This window comes from Cupressus sempervirens, chromosome 9, assembly GCF_028749045.1.
Source record: "Cupressus sempervirens isolate cs-2001-9-10 chromosome 9, ASM2874904v1, whole genome shotgun sequence".
Lineage (NCBI taxonomy): Eukaryota > Viridiplantae > Streptophyta > Pinopsida > Cupressales > Cupressaceae > Cupressus > Cupressus sempervirens.
Genome location: NC_143126.1, coordinates 284,395,855 through 284,407,943, shown reverse-complemented (window position 1 = coordinate 284,407,943; position 12,089 = coordinate 284,395,855). Strand labels below are relative to the sequence as shown.

At 34.4% G+C, this 12,089-nt stretch overlaps 1 protein-coding gene across 3 annotated transcripts in view; it reads left to right on the top strand.

Moving 5' to 3' along the window:
- Positions 1–12,089, top strand: part of LOC149538548 (aminopeptidase M1-like) — a 207,870-nt gene that overhangs the window by 180,670 nt on the left and 15,111 nt on the right. For all 3 annotated transcript variants that reach the window (XM_089799854.1, XM_089799855.1, XM_089799856.1), the window contains 4 exons: positions 7,014–7,118; positions 7,299–7,415; positions 7,825–7,938; positions 9,784–9,966. In XM_089799854.1, the coding sequence (XP_089655980.1) occupies positions 7,014–7,118; positions 7,299–7,415; positions 7,825–7,938; positions 9,784–9,966 (519 nt within the window). The remainder of the gene's footprint in view (positions 1–7,013; positions 7,119–7,298; positions 7,416–7,824; positions 7,939–9,783; positions 9,967–12,089) is intronic.

Here is a 12,089-nt window from a genome sequence, read left to right as displayed (position 1 = left end):
TATCCAATAATTTTCTTCCACCTACACTCTGCAATTACTGATTAATAACTTTGATCAAATAGTATGATTTTTGCCCTTTCGCTGTGCAAGTATTCTGGCTAAGAATCAAAGGTTATATGCACTGAAAGTGACGTCTTAAGCATCTAGAGGGAATCGATCAGATTGTAAGTTCTTCAAAACAATATCAAATTCTTATCAGGTCATGAGTTACCTTTCTAATGTTTTTAAATACAATTTCTATAGCAGCCAGCTAGGCACAAGAATCTCTTTTCTTTATGACTGTGTTCACGTTATTTAACTTGCTGAATAATCCTTGTGAACTATAATGAATTTCCTTCTTACTTTCATAGTATTCAGAATCATCATAAAAGAAGTTGAATAGTATCTCTTTAAGAAGAGTTTCCAAGTGTAATAAGAACTTGGATGAATGTTGTTGATCTCAAGAACATGTTTTATTTTGCCACAACTTATGATAAAAGATATAAACAATGATAAAGGGCAGAATGCTCATAAACTTCCAAAACACTTGGGATTCACCGACAGTATAGCCATGAAAGGGTGAAGAAGTGTAAAAGGGCAGAATGCTCATAAACTTCCAAAACACCTGGGAATCACCAGCTGTGTAGCCATGAATGGTGAAGAGGTGGAATAAACCTGCAAGAAAACAAAAGAGAAATCAAACATGAATAACTTAGCAAGAAAACAAAAGAGAAATCAAACATGAATAACTTACATGAAATATACTTAATAGCTCATGCTCATCCCTATAATGAAACCTGTTGTCAAGTCGAGCGGTGGTGATCGAGCTATTGAACCCATTGGAAATCCTTAGCCAAGGTAGTTTAAGGCATGATTTCCATCTAATGGTCACTTGATGTCAGAGGCGCCAGTTATGCAAGCATGTCCATTTCATAATTGTGCAGATATTCTAAACACCAGGATGCTCAGGTGGCTAGACTAAGAACATCCCAAGCCCGATCTCGAGGTAGGGAGGGCCATTCTAATTTAATAGAATGTGTGGGGATAAGTATGGTCCGAGGTTGTGTGGTTAAGCCTATGTCAATACTTCTCCTCTCACCAAAGCCGAGGCTTGCACAACTAGCTAAAGATCCTCTGGATGAATCTTGTATGTTCTTTCCTTCTTCCTTGTTAAGCATTACTTGTTTGAAGAAAGGATAGTTGATCATAAATGTAGTTATTTTTAGATGATCATTTAATTAGTTATTTTAGTTGATCATATATATAGTTATTATCAGTTGATTGTTAAATTAGATTATTTCAGTTGATCATGAATACAGTTATGTTTAGTTAATCATTAATCTAGTTATTTCAGATGATTATGGATACAATTATCTTCAATTAATCATTAAATTAGTTAGTTTCTGATGAACATTGATATGGTTATGGTTATTTCAATGAATTGTTAAAAACAATTAATTTCAAATTAAAAGGATTACAGTTCTCTATTTATGAATGTTGGAAATTCTTTGTTTAAACCATCTTTGTTTTTGATATGAAAAATCGTTTGTTACATTTGTGCCCTAATTGTAAAACTTTTCCATATAAAAGTACGACCGAACTTAGAGCCAAACCAGTACATTTTCAGCTAGCTTTGGAGTTAGTGAGGGTTCATCGGTATCACTATTTCCAACTCTTGATAGAGTGTAGTTTGAGATTCACCCTGTCCATTACTCAGTCCACGAGTAAGTGGATTCTTTCTTGAAAGTTAAGAAGAAAGGATATTGGTAACACCCATTTTATAAAATCTCTCGACTTCTTGCTTACCTTGAGTTGATCCAAGGAACGATGAGAAGGGGGAGCCTTCCCTTTAAAGTAGGAGAGACTCTGTCTCACATGCTGTGGTTGGTCATCCTATTTTCCAACTAGATTTTTACCCAAAACTGTTGGTTGCAAAATATCCACCCAACAATCCTCATGGAGTTAGCAATACAACTCATGGCAATGTAGGCACATCAAACCAATCAACACATGCCTAGATTCGAGATCTCCTCCACAAATCCTCTTCAGATAGGCAAGTATTCATTGACCACAGTATACAAAGACAAGGCCATGGAAACTGAACTTCTGCTAATCACATTGAAGAAGTTCAAATCCAGAACGAACTTTGATTTCAAAGGCATGAATTCCAAAATGAAGAGGGCATTCACCCATGTTCACTACATGGAGGATGTATGGATAGATTTGTGTATTGAGGTAGATGTGGCTAGAATGGATTATTGCTAGCTTACTTTGCGGCAGATCATTGATCTCGACTTAGTTCTTATTCCACAAGGGGTTGATGATGACAACATGATTTTGGACAAAGAATTTCACAATAGCTAGATTGAGAAGCTTCTTCCCATTCCCATCCAATGGCAGCAAAAAGAAATGGCTTCAATTTTTGATAGATTTCAAGCCATCTTGATGAACACCAATTCATAGAAAGGAAAGAATCTAAAGAGAATCAAGCTGAAAGCTAGGGTAGATTGCTATCATTTTGGGCCAATAGGTAGGAAATCCTAGGTTGAAGTTAAAAAGAAAGACAATTCATCCACTTCAAAACCTGAGAAGAGTTTCAAATTGAAACTCAAGGTAGGAAAGGTTGTCATTCCTAAATCACAATTTTCACCAACTCCTCTCAAAGTGCATGAATCAAAAGATGAAGTAGTGATCATTTCTCACTCAAATCAGCCAAATGACCAAGTACCATCGATCCCTAATGAACCATTCTTGGTTGTAATAGATATTGATGTGGATTCTTTCTCTACAGTATTCACACCTGCAATTCCTATTTCCGAGGTGAATACTTTAGCATTTCCTGTCTTTTCTGCGGCTCCTATTCTCACCTCAAAATAATGTGAAAGCTTGGAGATTGTCTTTCAAGCTTTCTCTTCCTTTTTGGCTCTACAAGAGGGACAAGTTTCCCAACTTCATTAGGATTCTAGATGTTCATGTAAGAGTCATCACGTAAAACACCAATGGTTCCATCCATTCAAACAAAGGCATGCACTATGACGACAGTCATACAATTAGGATCAATGTCTACCATAGGTACCATTGCAATTTCAATAGAAGAAGATTTCAGCTTTCTTGGATGGCTAGGAAATATTATTGTGAGAGGAGAAAGATCAAGCTGCCACCAATGATCTTCCTTCCAAAAAGAACAAATATAAGCTTCTAGTACAAAAGGCAAAAGTTGTCTCAAGAGTCCTTGTTGATTCTAAGAAAACTAAATATGTTGAAATTGCAGAGCACTTAGTGGACAAGCCGCCTAAAGAGCTTCACTACTTAGATTACAAGTTCATCAAAATTGGACTTGGAAAACAATCGTGGGTAGGACGCCAACAGGATGCACAAGATGCAATCTCTTCCTTGTCCAAGAGAAATGAACAACTCTGGGAGAAGAAAACCTAGCTAAAGTTGGAGAATGCTCGCCTTCACAAGATCATTCGCCAACAATCTTCACAATCTCTTGTCACCAAACCACATTAAAAATACGTGAATCAGAGAGATGAAAAGACAAAAGCTTGGTTTGAGAAAATCATCGCAGAGGGAGTTTAATACATAAAGGATGCAGTTGAAGTTCTTGAATGTCTTAGAAATATTGAAGAAAGGCTCATTGACATGCTTTCTTCCTTCAATCAAGAATTAATCACCTTGAGCGAAGATCTAAGCACATGGGACGAAATACTAGAAATTGATTATGGAAAGGCTAGTGATGAAGGTACTAGAAGCCCTCAAAAGATGCAATATTGTGGAGACTAGCATCAGGAGGGATCTAAAGCAAATGGGTTGCATGGTGCTCACTGAGGAGACAATTTGGTGACAAATGAAGACATGACTTCATAATTCACTAGCAGGGTCAATGTTGAATTTGAGTCAGATGATTTCTGACTACAGGTCGCGATGAACAAGTTCTCAACAAAACACCTGTAGGAGTACATTGCAAAAAACTACTAGATTGTTAGAAATTGTCACACTAATGCGGTCAATGATGAATAAGTTCTCAACTTACAAGTTCTTAACAAAACACTTGTGGGAGTCCATTGCAGAAAACTAGTAGATTGTAAGAAAGTGTCACATGGTTGTAGTCAAGGTTAATGTTATTTCACAAAAGATGGGAACTCCAGATCCTCCAATGCTCTGTGATTACATCACAAAATAATAGACGTTTGTTGACAATCTACAAAGATCGATTCAACGTTCTTCCAATTTTTTCTTCAAGCTTGTTTACATGTTTTCAACTTTGTAGTTTCATAAGATAGGTTGCATATAGTCCATGTGCATGTAATCCGATTACATGAACCTTCAGTCATGTAATTTAATAAATCTTCTTTCTTATTTGACTTAGGCAAGGTTGTTGAGTTCCTCCCACCTTTTTCTCCATTTTTCTCTCACTGCTTTGCCTATATAATGGAGTGCCCTTCATTGTAAATAATCATCTTTTTTTTATGCAAGAGAGCTTTGCCAATCTTGTGCAAGCATAACTGTGATTATGTACAAATTTGAAAGAGAAGTGAATATAAAGAGTGCATTTTGTTATGAAGTTGTTTCTGGAAATAATACAGGTAGAACAAATTAGAAGTTGTGACTGCAATTTGTGTTTAGTGTCTTTAATTTATGTTATTCTTGTCTGTGTATTAGAGAAAAGTGAATACGAGAAGCAATTGAATTCAAAGTTGTGACTAGAAACAATTGTGGTGGTATAGACTAGACTCTGTGATTGTGGTTTATATTACTATCTTATATTGATGCAATTTGTTAGAATTAAGTTACTTTCATGTTTTTAAACTTAAATAACTTATAGGATTATAGTTTAGAAATAATTTACTTTTGGAAGTCTATGCGCCCCAATAGTAGAGATTTACCTATGAAGAATTGCATAGGAATCTATGAGTTTCATGGTTATTATAGTATAGAAAAACTAGACATAGACGCAAGCTGGTATGCTTTCAATCACCCTTTAAGTTGGCATGAGTTTATCAATATCATTGTTTCCAACTTTTAGATAGAAGTGTAGTTAAAGAGATCCATCTTGCCCATTACTTGCTCGGTGAGTAAGTGGATTCTTTCCTTAAAAAAGAGGAAAGAATATTGGTAACACCTTTTAAAGCATCTCTTAACTTCTTTCTTACCTTGAGTTGATCCAAGGAATGGTGAGAAGAGGGAGCCTTCCCTTTAAGGTAGGAGAGATTTTGTCTCGCACACAATGGATGGTAATCCTATTTGGTAACCAAATTTGCATAAATTGTCAGTTGCAAAATATCCACCCAACAGTCTGTAACTCTTTCCCATTTGCAAAATAAATTGTCAGTTGCATAAATTGTCTCACCTTTCCCAATAAACATTTCTTTTATTTGGACTTCTTATTTGTTCTAGGAATGATAAATAGTAGAATGCTTGGAGTGTATATAGGAAAGGTGGTGAAAGTTAGCAAGTGAAAAACAAAGACTAACTACTGCTCAAAACATGGAACACTTGTTAGCTCACTTGACAAGTTTTTTAGTGTGGTGAGTGGTTGTGCAAGAGGTGTCTCACAAAGGGATTACATGTCTCAACCATACGATGTGAGACAAATTACTAAATAACCTCTAAGTAAACTTAGAAAAATGTGAATAGGTCATCCTAGAAAATGATAAAAATTAACTAGTTATATAATGACACTATTTACACTTAAAGTTGGCATTTAAAATTAAGTGGAGCAGGGTATTTATTTCCTTTTTTATGGTTGAGAGTTTGTGTGTAATTGAGTTTTGAACTCTTTTGTTTGTAGAATGATTATTCTTGTTTTCCATGCGACTTGGGGATTCAAAGAGAGATTCTTCTTGCTTAAAGTGTTGTAGACTTGAAGATATAGTCATCCTCTAGGAAAACATCTTACGTAAATGTGTGAAGGATTGAACAATTTTATATATTTTTTCTCTCTTTGTATGTGTTTTCTTTTTTAATCATGTGGTGAACACTAGGAGTGAGTGCAATTTTCTGGGGATGAACCTATTGCCGTTCTAAGGGGCAAACCTAGGTAGGGAATTGAGAATGATGTTTTTTGGAATGTTTTCCAAGTGAAAATTGATCCAAGTTGCCTTGTTTTTCCGCTTCTTTCACCTATGAATATGTAATCATGTTCCCTTAACGCGAATTCAACTTGTGTTTTTTTTTTGTCTTCTTGAGTTGGAATGATTAGTTGCTTGGAGAACTAAATGAGCTAGTGAACCACCCTTGTGCTCTTCCACTTGTGCAAGTGAATTTGAATGTCAATAAATTGATTTAATGTCTTTGAATTATGACATGCTCCTATGATTTGCCTTAATTGAAGATTGTACCTAACGCTCTGTGTTTCTTTTTTAAGTGAATTGAATCTTCTCTCACTTTAGTCCTTGCATTTGTTCGTATAGTTTGTGAGTAACAATTCTAGGGTAAGGCCTTATCTCTCCTATTGTTCCTCATGATGATCTCATCTCACCACTTGTGCTTTTGTCCATTGTTGTTATGTATGATGACATCCTTTCTATGTGAGATGATTATTTTGCAATCAGCACAAACTTTGTTTGCTTTTTTCTTACCCATTAGTGTCAATTTAAAGCAGAGAAGATCTGAGAAGTAAGATTTGGATAGGTTTCCGAATAACTGCTAGCAGTCTAACAAAGTTTGTAGGAGATGCATTCTGATTATTACTTTCTGATTCTGTTTATTAGTAACATGACAAAGTATGAATATGACAATTAGGTTGGCGTGTGTACTTTTGTTAAGATTCTGTATGCAGTAGGAGCCTCATTTGTCATTGCATAGTGATTTAACATCCTTATCATATTTAGTAGTTTTCTAATAACATGATGGTGTTAGATGAAAAATTGTGTTGGTGAGAGTGCATTTGTTGATTTTTTGTATGCAGTCAGAATGCTTGTTACCATTGTTTTTTTTTCATCCTAATCATTTACAGCTAAGGTGATGATTAATCACTTAAATCTTCTATGGATATAATTCATTCAGCTTTTTGCTCTCCTGTTCTGTAGGTTGCAGTGGTTGTGGCCCATGAGTTGGCTCACCAATGGTTTGGGAATCTTGTTACAATGGAGTGGTGGACGCACCTATGGCTTAATGAAGGCTTTGCAACTTGGGTCATCATCTATACCACTTATTTGGGTTGAATGTATATAATTTTTATTGAGTATAAAAACAGTAATGTTGACTTCTATCATGAACTTCATTCATCTGCTATGATTAAACCTGTGGGTATGTTATATAGGAATATGTAAAACTGGCCAATATCTTTTTAGACATATATGCTGGCATTGCAGGTTAGCTATTTGGCAGTAGATCACTTATTTCCAGAATGGAAATTTTGGACGCAATTTAATGACAGCACAATGGATGCTTTTAGATTGGATGGACTTGTTGAGTCTCATCCCATTGAGGTGAATTGATTGGCTTGAAATACGAACACTTCCTGTTCTTTATTTGCTTGAAAACCCATAATTTAAAGTGGGGTGATCAAATCATTCTAGTTCTTTGTTATTCTTGTTCAATAATATTTGTTAGAGTTGGATGTGTGTTGTTCTTGTAATATGGATGAAAACTCATTGCTATTTAATTTTTTGATGCTAAATTTGATTTCAATTTTCAACCTCTGGTTTGTGAATTCGATGTAAATTGTTTTTGGTTTCTCTACTCTGGTTGTAGTTATAATTATTAGGAATTTCTTAGCACAATACATGTTATATTGGTTGTCTTTTAGCTTTCTTCAAAGAAGCATCTTACTTTACTTGTGGGTGGAAAACATGCATTTATCATTGTCAACATTCTTAGGTTTGAATTTATTTTCAGGTGGAAGTTCACCATGCCAGACAAATTGATGAAATATTTGATGCAATAAGCTATTCAAAGGGAGCTTCTCTTATCCGCATGCTTGAGAGCTACATAGGAGCCCAATGTTTCCAGGTAGGAGATGAATTTGTTTGCAATCTTGGAAGTCTTGAGAAAACTAAATGTGGTTGCTCCAGTATTAATTTCTACATAAAATATGCCATCACATATCCTAGGATATTCTGCTTTGGATATTTTCTTATGGTAATAAGCAATAGCAAGTCAACACTAAAATACCAACTGTCATTACCTGGAGATGTCTAGGGTGGGAAATATAGGGCAGGTGTATAAACTTTTGTATTCTCTCTCGTCTAGAGTACACTATTTTTTCTTATATATTGTATATTACTATGTACCACACTTATATTTTAAGTTACTGTTGGATTTTATACATTTTTTAAGTCATTTCAAGATGACCTCTTGTTTATAATGGTTATAATTACTAGTCAAGGGGATGAATTTAGCATGCTAACATGTTCAAGCATTTTTAATTACTGAGAAAAAAAACATGACCATTTTGGAATTTTCATCCTCTAGTCTCTTGTCCTATTGGAAACGCTTTGTATTTGTGATGGCTTGCTAGTCACCCTTGTCTCACAAGTCATACCAATATACTTCACATGCTTAGTTTCTTCAAGCTTACTCTCATTAGGATTGCACTTCTGGTAGGATCTAATATGGGTTACTTACAGAGGTCTTTTTGTTTCTCTCTTGGTTTTTTGAAGATTTAAAGGCATAAGAAATGTATTTGAATGTTAATCAATGTTCAAAATTCTCCTTCTCTGTCTATATCAATTAATCAATACAAATATAGATGTATAATCAGAATCTCAGAGATATAGAAAGTGCTTTTTTAATGTTTTGAGGATATATTGGCTTGCTAGTATTATTGTCATTGATGCAGATTGTGGAAGCACCTGTGGTGTTACCATACAGTCTTAAGCTTATTTTTTCTTAGATAAGGTCGTAATTTTTTAATATATCTAGTATTCACCATGACAAAGTTTGTTGGCTCATGCTGGGTTCTGCTAGCAAGTTCGAGCTTCACCTGCATTTTTTATTTGCATTTAATCCTGGCTCTGGTCTATTTCCAACATTCAATAAGAATTCATCCTAAATTCACCAAATTAGATTCACAAACTTATAAAATTAATTAAGATATGAGATTTATCTAAACAAACAGATCAAAGGATTCTGTTTTTGCAAATAAGCAAGAATAATGATTGCTAATGAAAGACACAATTTGTTATGACATGGTCTGTTATCTGCAAGAACACTTCATATGATTAATGGAGAATTTTTGACACAAATATAGCCCTACAGTATACATCTGTTGACGGGTTTCTGTTTTTCCTAAAATAAATTGAATTCTTATGGGCCAGAATGTTTCCACCAAATTTTAAAAAAGAATGGATTATACTTTGGCACAACTTAACTGGCATATTAAAGGAAACTGAATCTTTTTTGACCATTGTGCCTAGTTAAAAACAAAACTGTGAAAGCAGATCAACTACATGCCAATCCCCTGGTCTATGAGTATATTAGTAAATTAAAACTTGCTGGTTTGCTTCATTTGTTAATTTCTGTCCATTTTGAGATGCATTACTGTTCTTTCCAATTAAGGTTCTATTATTTAAAAGAAATAGCTTGAATTTCTATAGATGTGAAAGAAGTACAGTCTAAGGGATGAAGTGTAGACTCTTCATTAGAAATAAAAATATTGGCAAAAAAGAACCAGCCAAGATTTATTGAAACAAAATAATAATTGTAATGTGAACTGAGTGCAGGTGATTATAACTATTAATTTTCTAATATTTCTGCATACCTACTTTAGTTATTTTATTTTACTACTATATCAATCTTTCTAAATTATTTTTTATTAAGTTGTCTCTTAATATTTTGATTATTTCCTTTATTCAGAAGGGCCTTGTTTCATATATCAAAAGGTATGCTTGCAAAAATGCAAGGACTGAAGATTTATGGGCTGTTCTCTCAGAAGAGTGTGAAGAATCTGTAAATGAGCTGATGGACTCTTGGACAAAGCAAAAGGGATATCCGGTGGTTATTGCAAAACTGATTGATGATGGTTTGGAGTTGGAGCAGGTTTGTTTGATTTGGTTGTGGCCTTTTTCTGATAGTTGTTAATGAGTTTGCATATGAATGTTATTGGATGTTTGTTTTCTCTGATATCTCTAAATAGTTTCGCTTAAGGAAAGTGGTCTATGAGAAAGTGTGTTGTTAGTGTTGTTACTGGATAAATTACACAGTTGAAATGATAGAAAAAAAGATAGAATTGCAATCCCCTTGCACCATATCTGCATGTTATACAAAATAAGTTTGAAATGCTGTTTTGGATAAATTGCTCAATCAAAATTATAGAAAGATAAAACTGTAATCACTTTCCCTCATCTCTGTGTTGTACAAAAAATAGTCCTTTTGCAACTTTGTACGAATTGGACTTTTTAGTAATTTTTGGTTTTTGTGGCTTTCAGTACTTTATGTGCCTTGTAACTTTGTAAGGTTTTCTATGAGTGAAAGCTAGTCTTTTATATTCATTTGATGATTAATCTTGTGTATAGAAATGGGATATATCATCAAAAGTGTAATGTCCCCATTTTAGCAGTTGACCAAGTGTGTGTGCATTAGCCTTGTTCTACATGGTTCCGAGGGCTAACAAAGGGTTTAATGGGATCCTGGAGTGTTTTGGCCTAGTCATTTCCAGTTTGGGCCAAAACGAAGTTGATTTACTCATTCAGGCATACTTACTATTTTTAGTAAGTTGGCAGGACACAGTGCAGGGCAATTTTGGTGATTGGATTTGATACTCCTCAGTGAGAGCTTTCCGATGAGCTATCACTCGCATTATTCGGAGTCCGATTGCTAATACATTTTAATGCCTGAAGTTTTATTAAAGTAACGTCTAATTTAATTGTAAAATATTAAAGTGTTACTTTAATATTTATTTTATGGGGATGTGTACCCAAGGGAGACATAAGGGGTATTTTAATATTTTTTTATATATTACACATCTTTTATCCCACATTGCCCATATGAGTTGAGCGGACCCTTGGAAATAGAATAAAAGGAAGCATTTGTGGCTTCATTAGACAGGTTGAATATGAGAAGAAATTGGTGTGTGAGTTGCAGCTCCGTTCTTGGCATTTGAGGACGTTTATCCTCTCTTGTAACATTCTAGACGTCATTCCCTTGGGGTTTGGCCTTTGGAATTCTTTGTTATCAGCTTCATTATCAGGCAATTTAGTTGCATTTCCAGCTTTAGGCAGATTTGGTATTTTGCTCATATCTTCTTCACTACTTGTTCGACGCTTATGCCGCTTTTAGGGAATGATATTACAAAAGTAGTGGACTGATTGAAGGACAAAGTACTGTAGTAGCACTATTCATGCAGCACTGTAGCAGCAAGTTCGAAAGCATGGGCTGGAGTATTATGTCAATAATGCTGAAGTAATTAGTGAGTTGATAAATCTGCCATGTATTTGGTTTTATGAATTCTGAAAATAACATTTTATTGGCAGCAGTTCATTTCCACTTTGCATATTATTGTAGTTTCTTTCTTGTTTATGTTGTATGATACCAATTCCATGCACAAAACACAACAAACAAATAAACGTTTGATTTTCGGAGTTATAAGGGGTTTAAAACATTAAACAGAGAAATAAAAGGTTGAATGCAAACTGTTTGACATAATTCCTTTCAGCAATTTGGTTTAGTTTTTTGGGACATTCAGGGGTGCCCATTACAAAAAGGTCTTGGGTTATACTCTGCAATGATCTCAACACAATTATTTGAGGGCTAGAAGTAATATGGTTTTTCTTCATAGTATTGAAGTTTTTATGTTGAACCATGTGTGGACTCGTTTCTTAAAATATGGGGTCATTTTATTAACATCTATTCTTCTGAGGGTCTTTTTTGCCATGGATATTATATTGTTGAGTGTTTATTCAGCATTTTCTGTTGCTATGATCTAATATTGTGGTTAGATCACAGTCCTTGTTCCATTTTTAGAGATCCACAATGTTTAGATAAAAATTATTGAAATGAGAATGAATTCTCAAATTTGACATAAAAATCAAGCATATATTGCTTGAGCAATTAGTTTTAGTTTGTGTTGCATTGCTTATCTAAGATTCTAATATAGTGTGCTTGTGGATATTTTTTTATATTACTCTGCAAAAATATAATTTGAGCTATGATGTATATTATTT